Source organism: Lampetra planeri, chromosome 1, assembly GCF_965212315.1.
Source record: "Lampetra planeri chromosome 1, kcLamPlan1.2.h2, whole genome shotgun sequence".
Lineage (NCBI taxonomy): Eukaryota > Metazoa > Chordata > Hyperoartia > Petromyzontiformes > Petromyzontidae > Lampetra > Lampetra planeri.
In genome coordinates, this window is record NC_136107.1 from 877,415 (window position 1) to 901,471 (window position 24,057).

Here is a 24,057-nt window from a genome sequence, read left to right on the forward strand (position 1 = left end):
GCGGCGTTGCGAGGAAACCGCGTGGCGGGAGGGGAAGTGGCCTCACCGCTCCGGCCCGACTCCTCCTCCGCAAGCGGCGCCGCCGCGTGGAGCTTCTTGACGCGCACGACGGCCGCTCGTCCGCTCTCCGCGGCGTCCTCCAGCAGCAGAACCTCCACCGGCTGCCCCTGCGGAGACGCAAACCCGAGCCGGGGTCGTCGCACTTCCCTCTCTGGGCACTCACGGCGCAGGGCGGCGGTGGATACAGCCGGAACGTACGTACGCTGAATTTCTTTTGTGCCGTACGCAGCCAACCGTGCTGATCGGAGGTGCGGGGAGAAGGACAACAAACTACGCGCAAAAGCTAAAAAAATTAGTTGTCAATCTCGATAATTTAAAAGTGCATAGCTTCCAGTGGCTTCCTAATATCGGAAGGAAGAGCGTTCCAAATCGCCGCAGAAGCGCATCTGCAGCGGTTCTGTTTCGGCGATTATAATTACTGAAAATCGATTATCGATAATTGAAAACAATATAATCGCCCCTGCGGTCCCCGCGACCCTTGCAATCCCCGCAACCTTCGTGACCCTCGCGACACCTGTGACCCCCATGACCCTCACGACCCTCGTGACCCCCGTGATCCTCACGACCTTCGCGACCCTCGCACCTGCAGCGCGAAGAGCCGGCGGAAGCTGTCGGCCGCCGACTGCGCTTCGGCCGCGTCGCAGAACGAGATGTAGATGTGGTCGCCGTCCTCCCGGAACGTCTGCTCCGCCGGCGCCGGCCGCTGCGCCGGACCTCCTCGCTGAGGCTCGGGGGCTGCGGCGGTCGCCTGACGAGGAACGGGGGGTCAAGAGAAGCCGCCATGAGGTGACGAGGTCGGCGATGACGCCAGAGCTCGAGGGCCTTGCCTCACGCAAGACACGATTTGTGTTCATGGGTTGCGGTGTTTGTTGTTCTTGAAAAGTCATGCTGGGCCTTTCCTGATCACCGTGGCACAGAGCAGAAGTGAAGCCTGAGACCCACCTCTAATGGAGGACACAGGGACGTGTCCTCGTGCGCATTTGACCACAGTTTCTCGTTAAGTAATGTACAGTATATATTTTTTTGTGACTGACTTCATGTTTCATCATAAAATTACGATTTACCATTACATGTGCATTCTTAAGTCTGATTTAATGATTATGTCTTGGAGCCGAATTATATATTTTTTCCATAGGAATGCATCTCCAATCGCATAACGGAAATTAATGTGTTTGATATCTGGATGCCTCTAATTTACAGAAACCTTACCGAGGGATACGTATCATGATGACGACAATGAAACCCAGGCATCATGACCAGAAGGTCGCGTTCCCCACGTGTTGTAACCACGATCTACATCGTCAAAGCCTGCACCCTGCACCTCATCTCCGTCAAACGATTCCTCCTCCGCCGACTGCCGGATGAGGAAGCTGCGTAGGCTGCTCTGAGTGGGCTGCAGCGGAGGGTTTGCTTCCCGCTCCAGCTCCTTGCGCGTCTTGAATCCGCGAAAGGCAGCCTGGAGGAGGCCGAACGGAACCACGAGTGAGGGAAAGACACGAGGAGGAGGAGGGGCGGGGTGACTACGCAGAGGTACAAAAATGGCGTCCACCCGGACAGCATGAAACGTGCAGCCAGAATCTCGCGCCAGCGTGAGGGAAGACCTGGATCTTGGTGGCCGCTCGGTCCAGTGTGGCCACCTCCACCTCGGCGCCCTCGGCCTCCTCGGCCTCCTCGTGGATGGAGCCGAGCGTGGGCTCGCAGCTCATGCGCCGCCTCCGGCTCGCCGCATCCCACGGCTGCCGCGGCCGGGCTTCACCGTCCGACTCCGGGGGCCCCCCGGGCCGCCCGTGGTCGCCGCGCCCCTCTTCCTCTGATCGCACGCACGGAGGCACGGGGGGGGAGGGGGGATCCCCCGTCAGCACCGGCAGGAGGAGAATCGGACGCGGCGCGAATCGGTTACCGGAGGCAGCGGGATATCTCGAGCGTGGGATCTCGGCCGCGCGTCGGCGGTCCGTACCGTGCACGGCGAGCCGAGCGGCGCAGGCGACGTCGCGGACGACACACTCCACGTCTCCGCCGTGCCGCCGGTGGGCGCGGCTCAGGACGAGCGAGCAGGTGGCGCCTTCCTGCTCCGTCTCCCACTCGGCCGTGCCCTCGCCCGCTCCTCCCGCCACGGCGGTGGCGATCTCCTCGCCGTTCAGGTACCAGTGGACGTCCGAGGGCGGCACCGCCTGGCTCAGCTCGACGGTGAAGCGCGCCTCACCGCCCCGCGCCACCGCCTGGTCCGCGAGCGGCCGCACCATCTCCGTGTGCCAGGCTGCACGACCAAGGGGGGCGACGAGACCATCGTGGCAATGCGTGCTTATTGGAGATGCCCGCGAGAAGTTTGGTAGGTTTATTGTTCGTCAAATTATTTCTCCACAACGATGATGCAGTTTGGTTTGCTCATGACGTTGTGTGTCATGAGAATGTAACTCTCCTGGAACTCATGTCAGGGCGTTGTAGCTTGTGAAGTATCAGGTTATGCTCGACTGGGCACAAGGGGACACTTGCAGGGACCGAAGTGACAGAGCGGCGCCAATGTTAGAAACACGGTGATGCTGTCAGGTCGAAAAACAGTGCCCTCCAGTACCCGATTAGTGCGGTCAAGATGCTGCAGTGAGGGGTAATTATCGTTTGCGGCCCGTTTCGAAGCGGTGAGCCTTATGTGGCCACGGGCCAAATGAGATGAAGCTGAGGGCCACCTCTGTTCCGCAGGCCGTGGATTCCCCGCCCCGCAACGCGTCGTCCCTCACGTACCCGTCACCCCGAGGACAGTGGACGTGACGGCGTCCACGCCGGCGTGGCACGCGTAGACGCCGCCGTCGTCCAGCGTGACGTCGCGCACCGTGAGGCGGACGCGGGCCCCGTCCTGCTCCACGGCGATCCGCCCGCCGGCCTCCAGCGCCACGCCGTCCTTGGTCCACGCGAGGCGGTCGGCCGGCTCGGCGGGCCGCGACAGCTCGCACACCAGGCTGGCCGTCGAGCGCTCCTCCGCCACCACCGCGGACAGCGGCGTGGCCACGCGCAGCGGCAGTCCTGGGGGCGGCAAACGGCGGTTATTCGGCGGAGCTCGTGGTGCTCAGGTGATTTTGGTCGGCACTTGAAATAAATAAATAAAGCGCCGCCGATGCGGTCCCTTAGGACGTGCTTCCGATTGGCACGGTTGGCAACGTACTGTGCGAAAGAAGTTCAACATACATTAATGCACGTAAAACAATTTCTTGTGCGTGCCCCAAGAAGCAGCTCTCGCGCAAAGGGTAAACAGTAACGCATCGGTGGTGAGCTGTGGCAAGACCAGTTGCCCGGGGAAGGTGCATGGATTTCATTCGAGATCTCACCAGGCATGGAGTTAATATCGATGGTTAAGCTCACAGCACATGTGTCAAATTGTCTAGAAATCTGTGCTTTTCATTTGTATACGTTATATGTAATGGGTTCACATGACTTATTGCAAAAAAATAAAAAGTTCTTTAGTTGACTTGCGAACCCGGATCTAATCTACACCACCTTCAGATTTCACGCGACGAAATTTATGCAACCAGTGCTCACTCTTCACAACGAGGCGGGCCGCTGCTTGGGCCCGCGCGGCGCGGAAGGTGACGAGGCCGCTGTCGTGGGGCGCGAGGTTGCGCAGCAGCAGGGCGTGCGTCGCGCCGCTCGCCGCCACCTCGTTGATCTCGTTGCTGCCGAGCGGCTGCTCCCCGAGCCACCAGCCGGCGTCCTCCACGTCGGCGCGCGACAGCTCGCACGAGAAGCGCGCCACTTCGCCCTCCCACGCCTCCACGTCCGCGGGGGGGCGCGTGATCTCGACGGCGAACTCTGCGCGCGGGAGGAGGTAGAGGACAGGCGACGCGTGTCACGGTGTGTCGGGCAGCTAGTTAGGGGCGTAACGGTGCGTCGATTCGACGATTGCAATGAACTCCTACTTGCGTTGTAACAAATCATCCCCCTCGAGATTCAACGCATTGTCATGATTAGGGGGTCGCGATTCAAATCGTACAGTTATGTTCTCTTCGTGAGCCTAAATGTAACATTGGAAAATTATTAATTGCACATGCAAAAAAATCTATGTGCCCACGTATTTTTCGACGGGTGTATCGTGAATGTAAATATCGACGGACCGACTCATTGACGAATCAATGAGTCGGTCCGCGGCGACGAACGCCGTGAGGGAGGTCGCCACGCGGCCCCCCAGTCAGCGGGCGTACCCGTGACGACGAGCACGGCGGCCGTGCGGTCGTGGCGCGTGCGGCACGAGTACTCCCCGGCGTCGTCCGTCCGCACGGCGGCGATTGCGAGGGCGGCGCGGGCGCCGTCGCGGCTCGCCGAGGCCCGCGGCGACGCCTCCAGCTCCACGTCGTCCCTGAGCCAGACGACGTCGACGTCGGGACGCGACAGCTCGCAGGACAGCACGGCGCGCGAGCGCTCCTCCGCCCGCACGTCTTCCAGCGGCACAATGAACACCGCCACCTTCTCTGTGGTGCGGTGGAACGAGGGGACCAAAAATAAAAAACTAAACCGTGTTTTTATTTTACCAGGTCAGGCCCCGCTGAGCTGTGTAGCTCTTTTTCAGAAGCGACCTGGTCACAAATGACAGCTCAAAGAAGTGGCTCATCGTGTGGAAATGTAGAGCCTTTATAGAGAAAAATCCATGTGCCCACGTGGAGAGAGAACATGCAAACTTCAAATATACAGCCGTCAGGTTCGGTATCGAACCCACGAATTCCTGCATACCAGGCGAGGTAGTTAACATCTCGCCACACTGGCACCCATGAGACTGGGTTTAACAGAAAAAATGATTAAATTGACAATTTTCATAATGCCCTTTTGTATACCCAAGAAAGCTTCATTGAGTCTCAAGGCTCTCTTTCAAGAAGGCCCTGGATTGGGATGTTTGATGAGTTATTTTTTTATGAGGATTTTTCTGCACTCGCGGCTTTCCTGATCACGGTCAATTGCACTATCCCTACAAAGTCACTTTGAAGGTCTGTGCCTCCGTGTCATCACATTTAAACTGATTTTGCCAATCCAATGAATGATGACCCAAAGGAAACCCACACGCAGGATAAGATAGCAAATCTTCGCACACAGAGAGAGAGAGAAAGATTCAATGCCTGCCTGCCCTTCCACCCGCGGTACCTGAGATGGTCAGCCGTGCGGACGAGCTGTTGTCGAGCGTGGCGCAGGTGTACACGCCCGAGTCTCCCAGCGCTGCCCGCTCGATCTCCAGGACGGCCGAGCTGCCCTCGAGAGCCAGGCGGATCCGATCGCTCACCCCGAGCTCTCCGCTGTCCTTGCTCCACGTAACGGGAGCCGGCTCCGACAGCGCGCACGACAGACGCAGCGGCTCGCCCTCCTCCACGGCCGTGTCCGCCAGGGGCGAGGTCACCACCACGGGGCGCCCTGCGGGAAGGTCGCGCCGGGATCAGGGGGGGGGGGGGGGGCGGTCACCACCATAACGGAACTAAAAGCAGCAATGGTACAGCCGATAAAAACCACTGAAAACGATCAAAACATTTTTGCGAACTACCATAACGCACATGGGCTTTCTCTGGGAGCTCCAATTTCCTCCCACTTGTATAAGCATTCATTAATTGGCTTGTCTGGATAAATAAAGATATTTGACAAAAATGTAACTTTTCTAAACATCAGTATTTACAACCGTTGCAGGGACCATGCCATTCACGAACGCGATCGCCCGCGACGGCGAACGCCCGCGGCTCGCTTACGCGTCACGGTGAGCGTCGCTCTGGACGAGACGTCGCCGGCACAGAAGGCGACGCGGCCGCTGTCGTCCGGTGCGAGCCGGCGCAGCGTGAGCGTGTGCGTGCGCTCGTCCCGCACGCCCAGCGCGTTCAGCTCGTTGTCCAGCAGCCTCGTGTCCCCGAGCCACCAACGAGCGTCCGTCGCGGCGCCGCGCGACAGCTCGCAGGAGAACGTCGCCGCCTCCCCTGCGACAGCATTCCGGAGCGAACACGGCGCGGGGTCACGTGACGGGAGCGGTTCGCGCATCCGACTGATGTGGCCTTTGTCGCGTGCGGGATGTACGTCGATCGCATCGTGCGCCGTACCTGACATCACCTCCACATCCACGAGTGGAGTCACGACCCTCAGTGGCAGCTCTGTAAGGGACAAGAGCGCACGTTGAGTCTTCACGCTGCATGTGTATGCCACCTTCGTGGCAATGTGGTAGGGTAACCCTCAGATCAACCACACCACGCCCCTCTAGTTATTATTAGTCTCAAATACGTTAGATAAGTCTGTGAAGCTGTCTACACTCATCCCACACACCGCTCGTACTCACTCTTGTACCCTATTCCCAATCCTCTCTTCTGCAGCTTTCCACCAATTTGTTCAGATAACCAAAACATTGTTTGTGTCCGTTAAACAATCGTTCAGTACTTCTTCTTTAAACGAGTGACAGCTGCAACCGTCGATTTGTTACCGGTGACGGTGATCGTGGCCGGTGCCGCACGAGTAGCGGCAGCTGTCCGTGTAACAAATCTGAGTAAACTAAATTAAATTACCTTATTCTTGTGTTGTACTATTATGCTCAAATATTCTATTTTGTTGAACTTACTTAGCGCTGGATGTAGCCAACTGTCCTAATTGGAGGTGCGGGGGAAGGACAACACACTAAACACAAAAAGCTTTCTAAAGACATGAATTTTCAATCGAGAATTAATCGTTTTCAATCTAGATCCTATATTCCCAGCCGTCGCCAACCTCACTGGCCAGCAAGATGAAGTATGGTCAAATAGCCCCCTCAATGAGCTGTACACAAACACACGGACAATCACCGGTGACGGTGAGCGTGGCGGCGGTGACGTCGTGGCCGGTGGCGCACGAGTAGCGGCCGCTGTCCTGCAGGCTCAGGCTGTGCAGGACGAGCCGGGCCGTGCGTCCCTCCTGGCTCATCTCGTGCCTCCCGTCGGGGCCCAGGGCCCGGCCGTCCTTCAGCCAGCTGACGGGGGCGCCCTCTTTGGACAGCTCGCACAGCAGCACGGCATCGCCCCTCTCCTCCACGCTCACCTCCTCCAGACCCTTGGTGAACACGGCGGGCTTCTCTGTGGCGGAAGAAAAAAACACTGGCATTTACATATGGGCACTTGGTTGAGGCAAGATGATGATTTTCAATTCCTCCAGATGTTCTACAAGCTATGTTGTGGAACTTTTAAAAACTTTAAAGATGGACGTATATTTATTTTAACGTTTACGATCTTTGTCATTATCAAGCATTGCCAATGTGCAGCTGCTTTATGGTACAGCTTGTACGGTCCGAGGACTCCAACTCGGGTCCTCGTGGTTTCAGGTCCACGTCCCCGTGAGTGCGGGGGGGGGGCGTGACGCACCCAGGACGGAGAGCCGCGCGGCGCTCTCCTGCTCCCCGGCCCGGCACGTGTACGTCCCCGCGTCGTCGGGCCCCACGTCTCTGATGACGAGGACGGCCGTGCGGCCGTCCACGCGGGGCTCGAACTTGTCGCCGTCGTGGAGGGGCTGGGAGCCCCTGCTCCAGGCGACGCTCGCGTGCGGCTTGGACAGCCGGCAGCTGAGCCGAGCCGACTCACCCTCCGTGGCCTCCTGGTCTATCAACGGCTCCAGAATTTGCAGCGGCAGCTCTGGAAGACACAATGGCCGCGTTGGACTTTGCTCGCTACACCGAGTTGGAGTTGAATAGGACATTGCATCGGAAAACTGAATCGATGTATTTGCTCGTGTATATTGTTTCGGTTTGTAGAGATCTGCAGGGGATACCTCCACTATGTTTATGATTGTATATCTATCACGAGTTACAGTTCCGTCTCTCTACCTTAGAGCTACCAATTGTGAAATGCCAATCATCGACATCCTTTCTGCTGCCCAGTGTGAAGTGTGGTCAAACACCCGCCAGAGCTGGTGCAGCGTGGGGAGGCACTCGGATGCAAATTATTGTTGCTTCATGAAATGATTGTTATAATTACTTAATACAGTTGATTCTTACAACGACGACACGCACCTCTGACGTGCACCGTGGCGGAGGAGCTCGCCGCGCCGGCCTCACAGCTGTACACGCCGCTGTCCTGCGGCCGGGCTGCCTGGACGACGAGTCTCACGAGGTTCCCGTCGCGCCCCGCGGCCACGCGGCCCCCGGCCTCCAGCTCGCGGCCGTCCTTCCTCCACACGACGTCGGCGGCCGCCTCCGAGAGCTCGCACTCCAGGCTCACCGCCTGCTCCTCCTCCACCGCCACGTCCTGCAGCGGCCGCACCACCCGCACCGGCAGCTCTGCGAGGGGGCCACCGCAAACACGCAACGTTGCCATGGAGATTAGCTCGTTTCCGGCAGGAGTGGCGATGATCGAATTTAACGAAGCAACTTGGAGTTGGGGTGACACTCACTGAGAAGCGAGGTGCCTACAGGAGGCAATGAAGCAATGAAGACTCTTCGCGATTACTTCCTAGATAAATAACTACCTTTAACTTATTAATACCTGTCATACCACACATTGGCATGTGTCACACAGTATTAATAATGGTCCATATAAGAAATATAGGGTGTTTAAAAAAAGACCTAATTTCAAAGCAGTAGTTCTTTGAAATTGGGTCCATCTTTTTTAAACACCCTGTATAAGAAAATATTAAATATACAAAAATTGTGTGCACACAATTACACGAAGAGTAAGTGTGAGCGGCGTCATCAACTCGTGCCATACTCGAGAAAACGACTCTTACTGTTGACTCTGAGCGTGGCACAGGAGGTGGCGGCCCCGGCCTGGAATCTGACCGCGCCACTGTCCTGCAGCGTGACGTTGCGCAGGGTCAGAGTGTGCTCCCTCCCGCTCACGGAGATCTCGTTGAGCTCGTTGTTCCGGAGAGGCGACTCGCCGAGCCACCACTCGACGCGCAGCACGTCGGGGTGCGAGATCTCCGCGGTGAACGTCGCCCTCTCAGTCTCCTGCACCTCGCAGTCCTCGAGGCCCCTCACGATCGAGATGTCCGGTTCTGCGTGGACAACGAGGAAGCGACACGAAAGGAGATCGAATACCGCCACCTCTCCTCCTGTCTTCTGAGGCCAAATATCAGCAGTTGTCCTGCTGTATCTGTTCCGCCTGATGACGGTCGCTTGTGTTGCGATCGAAACGTCGTGATTTAATTTAATCTATTTTATTTTATACCTACGTGACTTTACCTAAAGAACCAAAGAGTATAGTATCAATGTAACTAATTTAGAAATGTAATAATAATATTTGGGATGCGGTAGTTGGCACAGTGGTGCATGCGGTCTGACATAAATTCCCGTCCACAGATAATATATCAGTGGTGAGTGATATCTGAACGGCTCCTGGTTCCTTCACCAACCCACACTCACCACTGTGGCGAAGAATGCCCAAACAAATCTCACAACTGACATGGTGTGGAATGGCCTTCATCAAATCTTAGTTTTACGAAGGATTGTCAATTATTATCGACAATAATCTTTTGAACAAAAAGGTTATGCCAACCAGACTCCTACAAAATTACTGCAGTTAAGTAAGAATATTTTACGCCTCAGAGTGGCGAACACACTCACGGATTGTCACGCCAACGGAGGACGCGTCGATTTGTTACCGGTGACGGTGAGCGTGGCGGCGGTGACGTCGTGGCCGGTGGCGCACGAGTAGCGGCCGCTGTCCTGCAGGCTCAGGCTGTGCAGGACGAGCCGGGCCGTGCGTCCCTCCTGGCTCATCTCGTGCCTCCCGTCGGGGCCCAGGGCCCGGCCGTCCTTCAGCCAGCTGACGGGGGCGCCCTCTTTGGACAGCTCGCACAGCAGCACGGCATCGCCCCTCTCCTCCACGCTCACCTCCTCCAGACCCTTGGTGAACACCGCGGGCTTCTCTGTGAAGAGTCAAAAGGGGAATTCAACGTCAGTGACATTTAATTTACGTGCCCTCAAATAATACACGTGCTAAATAACCAAACGAAAATAATACAATGAAGATATACACTGAAGGCTTCCTACAATTATAACATTTTATTTTTTAAAGAAAGGCATTATAATACAACAAAATGTAATCGTTTATATGATAGACCTAATAAAAGCGTTTGGCACATAGTGGTCATCATTCATAGTATGATATAACACAAATAATTTAAGAGCCTGATCTTAAAAGTAACTTTCAAGGTTGTTTCATTTTGTAATCCACATCGCGTTTCAAGCAATTGTTTTAATTCGTAACCTTTTTTTTTACTTTTTAACTGTTCTGCAAATATTGTTGCAGTTGTGTTGGACAGCTCTCCCATGTTTTATGGTTGTAGCACGTATTGTTGAGTACAGCACGTGGCACAACCCAAAAACGCACCGGAGAGCTTTTCATCGCTTTGCACAATTGATAGATTTTGAGCTTGAAACCAAGTTAAACTAAACTATTTTTTATTTTACCAGATGAGGCCCACTGAGCTATATAGTTCTATTTTAGAAACGACCTGGCCACCAATGATCGCTCAACGAAGTGGCTTATCACATGGAAATGTATAGCAGCCAAATAATCCAAACGCATGTTGATTCTAAAGCGGAGGGAAAACCCGCAGTACCCGGTGAAAAATCCACACAACCATGGGGAGAGAGACGCAGACTCCAAATATACAGCAGTCGTCAGGCTCGGCATCAAACCGACGACCTCCTGCATACCAGGCACGGTAGTTAACATCTCCTAGCCACCAATATGGTTCCTGTGAAGGCGAAACAAAGAGCGAGAGAGAGACCGCGGTGGCACAGAGCCTGAGATGGCCAACCTTGCACGGTGAGGATTGCTGTGGTCTGCAGGTCCCCCACGTGGCACGCGTACGACCCCGCGTCGTCGAGACGCAGCGCTCTGACGGCGAGCCACACGGAGAGACCCTCAGAGCCCACGTCGTACTTATCGCCAGGCCGCACGGGCCGCGAGTCCTTCGTCCACGCGACCTCGGTGCCCGGTTTGGACAGGGAGCAGCGGAGAGACGCCTCGCCGCCTTCCGTCGCGGTCACGTCGCTCAGCGGCTCCAGCACCTGCACCGGCAGATCTGCAGGGAAACGTCGCCACGAGTTCCCCCGTGAACATTCAGATGTTTATCCTTGGACTTCCGCTTTAGCGTTCACTGGTTGTATAGAGACATTTTAAACATTTTGGAGTTCGTTTTTCAAAATGGTCTGCCGAGAGAGGCAATAAATAATAGGCCCTTAAGCCTCATATTATTTAAGTTATTTAGATATAGTAATAATATTTTATATATTTTTTTATGAAAGGAGACCAGTTTGATGTTCATAATATGTTATTAATGGGTATAAAAGACATGTATTATTGACTTAAGGCTTTCGTGACTGCAGGAATTCATTTTGACAAAGGTGGTTACCCTGCATGAGGAACCAGACAATCTTATTCCCTGTCTACCATGGTTAACAGCAGTGGTGAGTGAGAAGTTCTGGCAAACAACTGCCAGGACTGACACACACAGCCTGGGAAGGCCCCCAGACAGCAGTGGATTGACAAAGGGCTGCAAATAACAATTACGACGTGAAAATGAATCTTACAACGACGACACGCACCTCTGACGTGCACCGTGGCGGAGGAGCTCGCCGCGCCGGCCTCACAGCTGTACACGCCGCTGTCCTGCGGCCGGGCTGCCTGGACGACGAGTCTCACGAGGTTCCCGTCGCGCCCCGCGGCCACGCGGCCACCGGCCTCCAGCTCGCGGCCGTCCTTCCTCCACACGACGTCGGCGGCCGCCTCCGAGAGCTCGCACTCCAGGCTCACCGCCTGCTCCTCCTCCACCGCCACGTCCTGCAGCGGCCGCACCACCCGCACCGGCAGCTCTGCAGAACGCAAACATATTATCATGATCGCCATCATCATCATCGTCATTATCGTCACAGCCATGATCAATCCACCGCTCGATTAAGACCTCCCCAAGCCGTCGTCATCTCTCTTTGATGTAGTGGCCGTACCACACATGAGAAATACCCGGACCGGACCGATTCGAGAAACAAGGAACGATTTTATTCATGACCGTCATCATCCCTTCTAGCGACGTGCCCTGCCCGAGCCCACTCGTATTTTTCTTAGCGGTTTGATGTTGTTCGTATTTTCTTAATCACACATGAAATACAAACGAGGTGTTTGTTTTGCGCCTGTGCGCACGACAGAAAGTGCTCCGTACTCGTCACTGTCAGCGTTGCCGTTGAGGTGGCATTTCCAGCCTGGAACCGGATGGTGCCACTATCCTGGAGAGTGAGGTTGTTTAAAATGAGAGTGTGCTCTCTGCCATCGACGAACAGCTCGTTGAGCTCGTTGTTCCGGACAGGCGACTCGCCGAGCCACCACTCGACGCGCAGCACGTCGGGGTGCGAGATCTCCACGGTGAACGTCGCCGTCTGCGTCTCCTGCACCTCGCAATCCTCGAGGCCTCTCACGATCGAGATGTCCAGTTCTGCGCGGATAATGCAGAGGTGGGAAACCAGATGAATTTGTTTGTTAGTCGTGCGATATTCGCTAAGGACCCTGTACTCACTCTTTGGTTCTTTCGGTAAAGTCACGTATAAGATAAAATTATAAATTAAATAATAGCATACGACGTTTCGATTGCAACACAAGCAATCATCATCAGGTATAAATGAAAGAGAAAACAAACCTGGTATACTTGGAAATATAATGTAATACAACACAGAGAGTTGGCTAACATAACAGTCAACACCCTACCTGGTTGATTACGTTCTTCCAGAGAATGATACATTTGAGAGAGAGATAAAACACAGAACCGGAGACATATAGACAGACATATAAGCAGAGAGAGAGAGACCCTGTACTCATTCTCTGCTGCTGCTGTGCACACGCACCACACGTCTCCTGCGTAAAATAGCCGGACAGCTGACTAAATGGGATCATCCGTGTGTAGTGACAGAGAAAGGTCACTACTGTGTCGGCCCGTACGAAGGCTGGGGGCCCCAAGGGGGTGCCTGGGGGGTCGCGTGGTGGAGGGATCCGGACCCTCCCAGAGGTGGGGGAAGTGAGGCGTGTCCTGGGAAGGGAGGCGTGGCCTGAAGAGAGCCAGCCACGCCGGGGCGGAGCCAGCCACGCCAAACCAAATATAAGCGTGGTGTGAACGCGGAGCGAGGCGGCTGTTGTACTGTACTCCAAAGTGAAGACATCATCGGTCGTCAAGTCCTGAGTCGTCGTCCTGGGCCAGGCAGGCCGTTGCCTGCCTGGTCCAGTCTGTGTCGTGTTCCAGAGTGTTAGTGAGTTGAGGAAGGTGGTCACCACCTTATGTACAGTGTTATATTACTTACCGTTTAATAAATAGTGTTGCCTCCAAGCTGCGTGTGTGTGCACCTAATTTGAACCTACTACATTTGGCGTCAGAAGTTGTGGAAATATAAATATTGCTAGGTGTTATCCTAGGGAAGTAAAATGGGCACACGAAAAACAAAGACAAAACTCATCTGGACGCCTTCGTACGACGGGGATGGTGTGACGACCATCCTTCGGACAGCCCCGGGGATGGCAGTCACGGTGACAGAGGGAGAGAGATGGCGCTGCACGCGGAGCGGCGGGACTGTCATCGCACCGCTGCTTCGCCGCCATCGGGAACGGAGCGATGGAGCCGCGGGGAGAGGACACCGTCGTCTCTGCGGGGGCTGGCGGGGGGAGGCCCAGGCATGCGGGCCACGCGGTGGGGCCGCCAACTCGGTGGCTGATCGTGGCGCGGTTCCCGCCAAAACGCCGCTCCCGCCAACTCGAGGGCTGGTCGGGGCGCGGTTCCCGCCAACTCGAGGGCTGGTCGGGGCGCGGTTCCCGCCAACTCGAGGGCTGGTCGGGGCGCGGTTCCCGCCAAAACGCCGCTCCTGCTGCCGAAATGCCGCTCCCGCCGACATCAACGCCTGCAGAGGGGGAGTTCCAGCCTTCTGCTCGAGCGCGAGAGGTGGATGGGTTCGCAAGAGCAGGCCGTGTTCACCATGAAAGATTCTTCGGGCCGTTCCAGTGCTCCACCTTGCCGCGCTCCGCTATTCACAGTTTGCCAGGCGAGTCGTGACATGACAAGCACCCGGCCCCAAGAAAAATAATAATAATCTTCACCCATCTTACGTGCGCCGGGTTGCGATCGCGTGTGTTTTTTTTAACTCGCTGGTTTGCGGAGCGTGTTCGTCCGGTTGTGTGCGTGATAAAGTGACGCGGCGACCATGCGGGTTTCTGCTTGTAACAAGTGTTGTTGTTAAATACGGCGTCGAGATCGGTATCTTCTGGGTGTAGTTAATGATTAATTCGTGTTGGTGTCCCGAGCTCCGTTGATATCCTGTATGTTGCCGTGTTAATGACTCGTGTTGTTACATCGTTTTGTTGCGAAATCGCCGTTGTTATTGTGTATACTGTATGGAGTTTCGCTCGTGATTGCCACGTGTAACTGTAAGAAACTTTAATCGTCATTGTTGCCAAGGTACAGACCGTATGGAGCTTTGCTTGGAATTGTTAACAGTGTATGGAATGTTGGGTACTTGCTTGTGATTATTTACTATGTACGGATTGTCTGGAGTATTGATTGTGTGTGTTGCCATGTGGGGACTGGATGGAGCATTGCGCCAAATGATTCACTGTACGAATTTCATATACTGCATATACTGTATTAATCAATTTGGCGATTCTTGGGGTTTGTGTATAGTTTTTTTGCTCTCAAAATTCGAATGCCCTGAGTCCCATGGTTAATGTTGAAGGAGATTTTGAAATGACAGGTTCGATTCGTTTCAAACTCACTGGTTGGTTCCTGTCCGTTGTTGCACAGATGATGTCTTTTGTGCGAGAATGCTCCTTGTGTTCTACATGGATCGGGGGTCCGTTTCCGTTAATTGCCGTCAAATTGCGTTGCTCTCTCCACTCGGTTGGTACAGCTGCACGCTGCAATGCGAGTCTCGGAGATGATGTGTACGGATACGGGATGTGAGGTGTATTGTTGTGACCATTGAATATTCGGGATCGTCACAAATTGTGCGTACCTGTTCGGCATTGGATCAGTTCTGTGGGGGATCATAATTCAAATTGTATGTGTTGTGATGGTGTTAAATTGTGATGGTGACATGCGGCCAGGGATTTGGAATTGTGCTGCTGGCTATCACCTATCTTGGGGCGCAGGTCCTGACCAGGATGGCCCAGTGAGTGTTGCGTGTCTAACATGAACGTTGTGGTCCCGTCATGCAATGGCTGACGTCTTGACCTGACAGCCCGGAGATTGAAACACTCCGTGGCATGTCTAGCCTAGTGGGCTGTGCGCTCACATGGCTCGGAGAGTGTGGTCCCGTCATGCAATGGCTGACGGCTTCACCTGACAGCCCGGAGATTGAAACACTCCCGTGGCATGTCTAGCCTAGTGGGCTGTGCGCTCACAGGGCTCGGAGAGTGTGGTCCCGTCATGCAATGGCTGACGGCTTGACCTGACAGCCCGGAGATTGAAACACTCCGTGGTATGTCTAGCCTAGTGGGCTGTGCGCTCACATGGCTCTGAGAGTGTGGTCCCGTCATGCAATGGCTGACGGCTTGACCTGACAGCCCGGAGATCGAGACACTCCGTGGCTTGTCTAGCCTAGTGGGCTGTGCGCTCACATGGCTCAGAGAGTGTGGTCCCGTCATGCTGTCTGACAGCTTGACCTGACAGCCCGGAGATCGAGACACTCCGTGGCTTGTCTAGCCAAGTGGGCTGTGCGCTCACATGGCTCAGAGAGTGTGGTCCCATCATGCTGTGTCTGATGGCTTGACCTGACGGCCTGGAGAGTGAGACACTCCGAGGTGCGTTGAAACAGTGGGCTGGAGATTCGTAAGGTTCAGGTGGAGTTGTCCTGTTACGTTGAGACTGTATCCCTCAGTTGTTAGGGTGCATGTTGTGCAGTGAGTGAACGATGGGTCGTCTCGGCTTGGTCGGTACAGCTATATGCTGCGATGCGAGTCTTGGAGAGAGACTGGGTTAAAATCCCACCGATATGGCCGACGCGTGCTGCTGGTTGTGACGCCGCGTCGGAAAGGCGGTGGGGTGGTAACATGGAAATTCCCCCCCCGATATGGCCGACGTGTGCTACTGGTTGTGACGCCGCGTCGGAAAGGCGGTGGGGTGGTAACATGGAAATTCCCCCCCCGATATGGCCGACGTGTGCTACTGGTTGTGACGCCGCGTCGGAAAGGCGGTGGGGTGGTAACATGGAAATTCCCCCCCCGATATGGCCGACGCGTGCTACTGGTTGTGACGCCACGTCGGAAAGGCGGGGGGTGCTAATGGGTGACTGTCATTGCATGCGTGATTCTAACGGGTGGGGGGGGCTGTGCTGGAGCGTAAGTGGGTTAGCCAGTTTTCATGTATAATTGTTGTTAATTCCCCGTTTTCTATGCGGTTCCCTTTTACCCTCGTCGATTCTGTATATATTACGTGATTGTATTTCTTATCGGTCGCCGGTCATTTATTGATGTTGTTGGTTCGGAGGCACACCTTTTTCGATGTTTCACAGTTGTGTTACAGCCGGGGACGGCTGTGTGTTTATACAGGGGGGGGTGATGTAGTGACAGAGAAAGGTCACTACTGTGTCGGCCCGTACGAAGGCTGGGGGCCCCAAGGGGGTGCCTGGGGGGTCGCGTGGTGGAGGGATCCGGACCCTCCCAGAGGTGGGGGAAGTGAGGCGTGTCCTGGGAAGGGAGGCGTGGCCTGAAGAGAGCCAGCCACGCCGGGGCGGAGCCAGCCACGCCAAACCAAATATAAGCGTGGTGTGAACGCGGAGCGAGGCGGCTGTTGTACTGTACTCCAAAGTGAAGACATCATCGGTCGTCAAGTCCTGAGTCGTCGTCCTGGGCCAGGCAGGCCGTTGCCTGCCTGGTCCAGTCTGTGTCGTGTTCCAGAGTGTTAGTGAGTTGAGGAAGGTGGTCACCACCTTATGTACAGTGTTATATTACTTACCGTTTAATAAATAGTGTTGCCTCCAAGCTGCGTGTGTGTGCACCTAATTTGAACCTACTACACGTGTAACAAATCTAAGTGAACTAAATTTATATTCTATGGGTCTTTTGGTAAAGCCACGTAGATAGAAAAATAATAAAAAAATATCACGACGTTTCAATCGCAACACAAGCAATCGTCTTCAGGTGAGAGAGAGAAAAAGCTGCCGAGACCAGGTCTTATATAGGCCTGAGATGGGTGGAGTTAGAGATGGTCCAACCACAGGGGCTGGGGCAGTGGCCTTTTTATTGTGAGAGATTAGCCTGTAGGGCGCCACCAAACTAAATTAAATTAACTTATTCTTGTATTGTACTATTATGCTCACACATTCTATGTATGTTGAACTTATTTTGCAATGGATGTCGCCAACCGTACTAATTGGAGGTGCGGGGGAAGGACAATAAACTAAAGGCAAAAAGCTTTTCTAAAGACATGAATTTTCAATCGAGATTTAATCGTTTTCAATCTAGATCCTATATTGCCATCCATCGCCAACCTCACTGGCCTCCACAATGAGCTGTACACAAACACACGGACAATCACCGGTGACGGTGAGCGTGGCGGCGGTGACGTCGTGGCCGGTGGCGCACGAGTAGCGGCCGCTGTCCTGCAGGCTCAGGCTGTGCAGGACGAGCCGGGCCGTGCGTCCCTCCTGGCTCATCTCGTGCCTCCCGTCGGGGCCCAGGGCCCGGCCGTCCTTCAGCCAGCTGACGGGGGCGCCCTCTTTGGACAGCTCGCACAGCAGCACGGCATCGCCCCTCTCCTCCACGCTCACCTCCTCCAGACCCTTGGTGAACACCGCGGGCTTCTCTGTGGCCACAGGAGGAAGATGGAGTGGATTGGTCAGGAGGGGTTTTGACGTGGAACTGCATTATGCTCTCCCGTATGCAATCACGGATCAAAGTAGCCAGTTATCACCTTGCATGAAATTATTATCCCCACTCGAGACTTTCTATAAATCGTCATGTTCTGGGCCACAATATGAATCAAGTGCCCATTCTTATTCTCACATTAAACACTGTAAAGCATATTTACTTACCACTTCACTTTGTCAAGAATTAAATATGTGAAAATGGCCAGGATGCACCAATTCAATAGTCTATAATATAAGCATCTACATATTGAATATACACTATATTCTTTGTTTATAACACTGCCAAACCACATTAGGTTTTCTTCGAGCATACTTCTCCACGCTGGTGAGTCAGAGCTGGTGAAGGGTGGAACCACGATCAAATATCACTTTGCTGCTGTTGATAACTCTGCCTGGGAATCCAACTCAAGTCGCCGACTTCGCAGCGCAGTTAGCTAACAAATGTCCCGCCGCTCTGCCGCCACTGTACTGTTTACACATGAAAAAAAACAAATACCTTTCACATTCAATGTAGCACTTGCGCAGTCATCCCCCGTGTCACATTCATAGTTCCCAGCATCTTCAACTTGCAGGTCGTGAACAATCAGCTTCGCAACAGCCCCCGCGTACTCCATCTCGTACTTCTCTCCGGGCTGCAGCACCACAGATCCCTTCCGCCAGGCGACCTCGCGAGCTGGTTTGGAAAGCCGACAGCTGAGCTCAGCGCTGCCAAACTCCTCGGCTTCTTCATCCCTCGGAGGTTCACTGATGAGCACCGGTGCTTCTGTGAAGATTGCAAAGAGAACACACAATATCTTAACCGATGTTAAATAAATACTACGCAGTCCCTTTGTGCGTTGGATATAATGGTTAAGAATAATTTAATTCATTTTACAGATAAGAGAATACAGAAAAAAGTATATTTCTACAGGAGTTCTGGAATGAATGTTAAACACACGTTGCCAGGACGAGAAAAGTGCCGAAATATATTTGGAGCAAAACCGTCAATTTGTGAAAATATTAACAAACCCAAAATACCTGATAATGACTTAAAACTTTCGTGACTGCAGGAATTCATATTATTATTTTTTCTCTCCGCCTGATGAAGACCGCTTGTGTTGCGATCGAAACGTCGTGGGTTTTTATTTATTTTATTTTCTATCTACGTGACTTTACCGAAAGAACAAAGAATATGAATACCTGATGATTAAATGTTTCAACATTTACTTAAATCTCCATCAATTAAATTCAATGAATTGAGTGGAATGAGTCGAAATAAGACCGCTCATTACCTTTGACAGTCAGGGACGCGGATGTGTTCTCGTCGCCCGTGTCACACCGGTACTCCCCCGCGTCTTCCATCTGTACGTCGTGGACAATGAGCATTGCCACGTTTCCTTCCTGCCCCATCTCATACTTATCACCGGGTCGCAGGACAGTGCAGTCCTTCTCCCACACCAATTCCTTTGGCGTTTTGGAAAGCTGGCACGTGAGGATGGCGCTCTCACATTCGTTGACCTCCTGGTCCTTTAAACCATCGCGAATCAGCACTGGGGCTTCTGCAAACCACAGAGGCCATCTCAAAGTGAATCAATTTTCTCGTCATCGTCACAAGCAGCTTTGAATTGATAAGTGATGCCACGAACATTCAACTTCCTTGAGATGAAAATAAATGAAATGGATAATCCGAGTACCTTTTACGGTAATCGTAGCGATGGTTCTGTCATCCCCAGTGTCGCATTCGTAATCGCCCGCGTCGCTCATCTGCAGGTTGTATATTGTGAGCTTGGCAACGTCACCCTCTTGGATCAAACTGTACTTCTCGCCAGGCCGCAGGATGCTGGATCCCATTTGCCAAGCCAAGGTAGCATTTGGCTTGGAAAGTCGACAGCTGAGAGTGAGGTTCTCGAATTCCAAAGCCTCTTGGTCACGCAGTGCCTCTCGGATCAGAACTGGTGCCTCTGCAGCAAGGATGTCATCAGTGTAAGTCAGGAACCATTTCAAAGTGCCCCCAACACTCAAGCCAAGGTTGATGCCACGTTGGAAGTCCTGAGCCAATGCTCTAAATATCACATTTAGACTGGGACTCTGCCAACTATGATGGTCACCCAAGCAAGTTTTTTTTTAATTCAAGGAAAGAATATACTGTATTCTGCAGTTAGTCACGCATCATAATTAGGTTTCTGTGTTTAAAGTTTACTGATTAGTGGATGAGGATCTTGCATATGTTGTACGAAAAATATGCAATGTTACATTTTAATGAACACCAACGCCCCGTGAATAATCAAAGTGTCTTAAGTCGTGAAAAGTGCAATTAAATACTTATAGAGTAATAATAATCTCAAGCGCCTCGTATAAATTTTCGTAAATGTAAGCGGACAACGATTTTCGTTCTCTACGAAAATGCGTAGCGAGAAAAGCGAATTCGAAGCCGTTTCGGCGACACGGGCGACATGGCAGCCATTGATGTGGATGACGTCATCAGTCCGGCTCGACCACCAGCCAATCGCCTGGCAAGGGGTATTTTGGCGCCAATTTCCGTCGACGTGACTTCTAAACTAAAACTAAGTTACACTATGGGAACCTCATTTGCCAGTAAAAATATGATAATTGGTTCTTTACCCTTCTATCTGGCAACAAAACTGACACCTTTTTACAAGGAGTCATGTTTGCATAGACCGCAATACCTGCAGTCATAATACAAACAAAAGAACATAACTCTGATAATGTGCACTATCCTTGAAGTTGATTGGTCCACACCCGAGACAGCTTTCCTTAGAGCCTAGTCTCATATGGGTTGGACCAGATGACGCCAAAAGGCGCACCGAGCTCTCATACTCTGATGGTGCATTGTCCTTGAGTTGTGCGCCTTTTGGCGTCATCTGGTCCAACCCATATGAGACTAGGCTCTAAGGAAAGCTGTCTCGGGTGTGGACCAATCAACTTCAAGGACAGTGCACATTATCAGAGTTATGTTCTTTTGTTTGTATTATGACTGCAGGTATTGCGGTCTATGCAAACATGACTCCTTGTAAAAAGGTGTCAGTTTTGTTGCCAGATAGAAGGGTAAAGAACCAATTATAAAACTAAGTTAGTTTTTATATTACCAGGTAATGTCCACTGAGCTATAAAATAATTTTTCAGAAGTGACCTGGCCAAAAAGAATGGCTTCAATGAAACGGCTTGTCACGTATAAATTTATTATAGCAGCAAAATAAAACAAGCCGCTTGTTTGTAAATGAGGAGGGGAAAACTGGAGGACCCAGAGAAAAATCCACGGGATAACGACGAGGGAGATAGAGACATGCAAACTCCAACTATACAGGAGTCAGGGTCGGGAACTAAATCCTGTATAGAAGGCGAGGGAGGGAACATCTCGCCACCGTAGCAGCAGGAGCAGCAGCAGAGTGAACTTGACGTCTGCTGAGGTAGACGACCTCGTTTATGATTGCAGGTGGCGTCCGCCTCCGTTAAATTAAAAACATATTCACTGCTAGGAGCTACATTATGAAATGAAAAATTGCAGATCAATAATATTTATTTGTATTACCTTTGACATTGAGAACTGCAGAAGTGTGGTCATCTCCAGTGTCACAGTCATATTTCCCTGCATCTCCAGGTTGCACATCATGAATGATGAGCTTCGCTGTTTTTCCTTCCTGCATTATCTCATATTTTTCGCTGGGCTGGAGTACAGTGGAGTCCTTTTTCCAAGCGACGTTCACAGCAGGTTTGGAAAGCTGACAGGTAAGAGTGGCACTTCCAAACTCATCAGCTTCCTGATCTTCTAGGTGTTCTTTAATAAGTACTGGAGCTTCTGTAGGTCAGATATCACCTTGTAAATATCCTGATTACAAAGAATATCTACTAAATTAAAGTCACTGGGAATACCCATGGGGTTCCACTCCGAAAGATTTATATAATTTTGTTGAAGTAAACCAAATAAATATCTAGCAAGCTCTTTAATTTTCTAAACATTTGCATGGAATTAAAATTAATATACAGGGTAAAAGTATGAATGGGTATTAATGGATGGATACATTGTTTACAAACGAATACAATCATATATTAATTATACGCATGGAACGCTGATGCGTTATTGTTCAAAAAGACGATTCATGAAAATGGATGATTTTCGAATTTCAACATCTCCATTCGCTTAACCTTACCTTTGACATTGAGAACTGCAGAAGTGTGGTCATCTCCAGTGTCACAGTCATATTTCCCTGCATCTCCAGGTTCCACATCATGAATGATGAGCTTCGCTGTTTTTCCTTCCTGCATTATCTCATATTTATCGCTGGCCTGGAGTACAGTGGAGTCCTTTTTCCAAGCGACGTTCACAGCAGGTTTGGAAAGCTGACAGGTAAGAGTGGCACTTCCAAACTCATCAGCTTCCTGATCTTCTAGGTGTTCTTTAATAAGTACTGGAGCTTCTGTAGGTCAGATATCACCTTGTAAATATCCTGATTACAAAGAATATCTACTAAATTAAAGTCACTGGGAATACCCATGGGGTTCCACTCCAAAAAATGTCTATAATTTCGTTGAAGTAAACCAAATAAATATCTAGCAACCTCTTTAATTTTCTAAACATTTGCAGTGGAATAAAAATTTATATACAGGGTAAAAGTATGAATGGGTATTAATGAATGGATACATTGTTTATAAACGAATACAATCATATATTAATTATACGCATGCAATGCTGATGCGTTATCGTTCAAAAGACGATTCATGAAAATGGATGATATTTTAATTTCAACATCTCCATTCGCTTAACCTTACCTTTGACATTGAGAACTGCAGAGGTGTGGTCATCTCCAGTGTCACAGTCATATTTCCCTGCATCTCCAGGTTCCACATCATGAATGATGAGCTTCGCTGTTTTTCCTTCCTGCATTATCTCATATTTATCGCTGGGCTGGAGTACAGTGGAGTCCTTTTTCCAAGCGACGTTCACAGCAGGTTTGGAAAGCTGACAGGTAAGAGTGGCACTTCCAAACTCATCAGCTTCCTGATCTTCTAGGTGTTCTTTAATAAGTACTGGAGCTTCTGTAGGTCAGATATCACCTTGTAAATATCCTGATTACAAAGAATATCTACTAAATTAAAGTCACTGGGAATACCCATGGGGTTCCACTCCGAAAGATTTATATAATTTCGTTGAAGTAAACCAAATAAATATCTAGCAAGCTCTTTAATTTTCTAAACATTTGCATGGAATTAAAATTAATATACAGGGTAAAAGTATGAATGGGTATTAATGGATGGATACATTGTTTACAAACGAATACAATCATATATTAATTATACGCATGGAACGCTGATGCGTTATTGTTCAAAAAGACGATTCATGAAAATGGATGATTTTCGAATTTCAACATCTCCATTCGCTTAACCTTACCTTTGACATTGAGAACTGCAGAAGTGTGGTCATCTCCAGTGTCACAATCATATTTCCCTGCATCTCCAGGTTGCACATCATGAATGATGAGCTTCGCTGTTTTTCCTTCCTGCATTATCTCATATTTATCGCTGGCCTGGAGTACAGTGGAGTCCTTTTTCCAAGCGACATCCACAGCCGGTTTGGAAAGCTGACAAGTAAGAGTGGCACTTGCAAACTCATCAGCTTCCTGATCTTCTAGGTGTTCTTTAATAAGTACTGGAGCTTCTGTAGGTCAGATATCACCTTGTAAATATCCTGATTACAAAGAATATCTACTAAATTAAAGTCACTGGGAATACCCATGGGGTTCCATTCCAAAATATTTCTATCATTTCGTTGAAGTCAACCAAAATCATATCTAGAAACCTCTTAGGTTTTCTAAACATTTACCATAGAATACAAATTTACATGAAGCGTAACAGTATGAATGGGTATTAATGGATGGAAACATTGTTTACAAACGAATACCATCATATATTAATTATACGCATGAAATGCTGATGCGTTATCGTTCAAAAGAAAATTCATGAAAATGGATGATATTTTAATTTCAACATCTCCATTCGCTTAACCTTACCTTTGACATTGAGAACTGCAGAGGTGTGGTCATCTCCAGTGTCACAGTCATATTTCCCTGCATCTCCAGGTTCCACATCATGAATGATGAGCTTCGCTGTTTTTCCTTCCTGCATTATCTCATATTTTTCGCTGGGCTGGAGTACAGTGGAGTCCTTTTTCCAAGCGACGTTCACAGCAGGTT

General features: G+C 51.3%; 1 protein-coding gene across 1 annotated transcript in view; it reads right to left on the bottom strand.

The window, feature by feature from the left end:
- The window catches only part of OBSCN (obscurin, cytoskeletal calmodulin and titin-interacting RhoGEF), a 107,444-nt gene that overhangs the window by 21,221 nt on the left and 62,166 nt on the right, over window positions 1-24,057 (bottom strand). The window contains exons 35-57 of the mRNA XM_078599260.1: window positions 19,543-19,809; window positions 19,141-19,407; window positions 18,366-18,632; window positions 17,539-17,805; window positions 12,193-12,462; window positions 11,582-11,848; window positions 10,792-11,058; window positions 9,628-9,894; window positions 8,752-9,021; window positions 8,039-8,305; window positions 7,395-7,661; window positions 6,843-7,109; window positions 6,114-6,164; window positions 5,772-5,993; window positions 5,182-5,445; window positions 4,251-4,517; window positions 3,592-3,861; window positions 2,800-3,078; window positions 2,018-2,317; window positions 1,662-1,870; window positions 1,382-1,516; window positions 644-808; window positions 47-167 (exon numbers count right to left, since the gene is read on the bottom strand). Coding sequence (XP_078455386.1) covers window positions 47-167; window positions 644-808; window positions 1,382-1,516; window positions 1,662-1,870; window positions 2,018-2,317; window positions 2,800-3,078; window positions 3,592-3,861; window positions 4,251-4,517; window positions 5,182-5,445; window positions 5,772-5,993; window positions 6,114-6,164; window positions 6,843-7,109; window positions 7,395-7,661; window positions 8,039-8,305; window positions 8,752-9,021; window positions 9,628-9,894; window positions 10,792-11,058; window positions 11,582-11,848; window positions 12,193-12,462; window positions 17,539-17,805; window positions 18,366-18,632; window positions 19,141-19,407; window positions 19,543-19,809 — 5,493 coding nt within the window. The remainder of the gene's footprint in view (window positions 1-46; window positions 168-643; window positions 809-1,381; window positions 1,517-1,661; window positions 1,871-2,017; window positions 2,318-2,799; window positions 3,079-3,591; window positions 3,862-4,250; window positions 4,518-5,181; window positions 5,446-5,771; window positions 5,994-6,113; window positions 6,165-6,842; window positions 7,110-7,394; window positions 7,662-8,038; window positions 8,306-8,751; window positions 9,022-9,627; window positions 9,895-10,791; window positions 11,059-11,581; window positions 11,849-12,192; window positions 12,463-17,538; window positions 17,806-18,365; window positions 18,633-19,140; window positions 19,408-19,542; window positions 19,810-24,057) is intronic.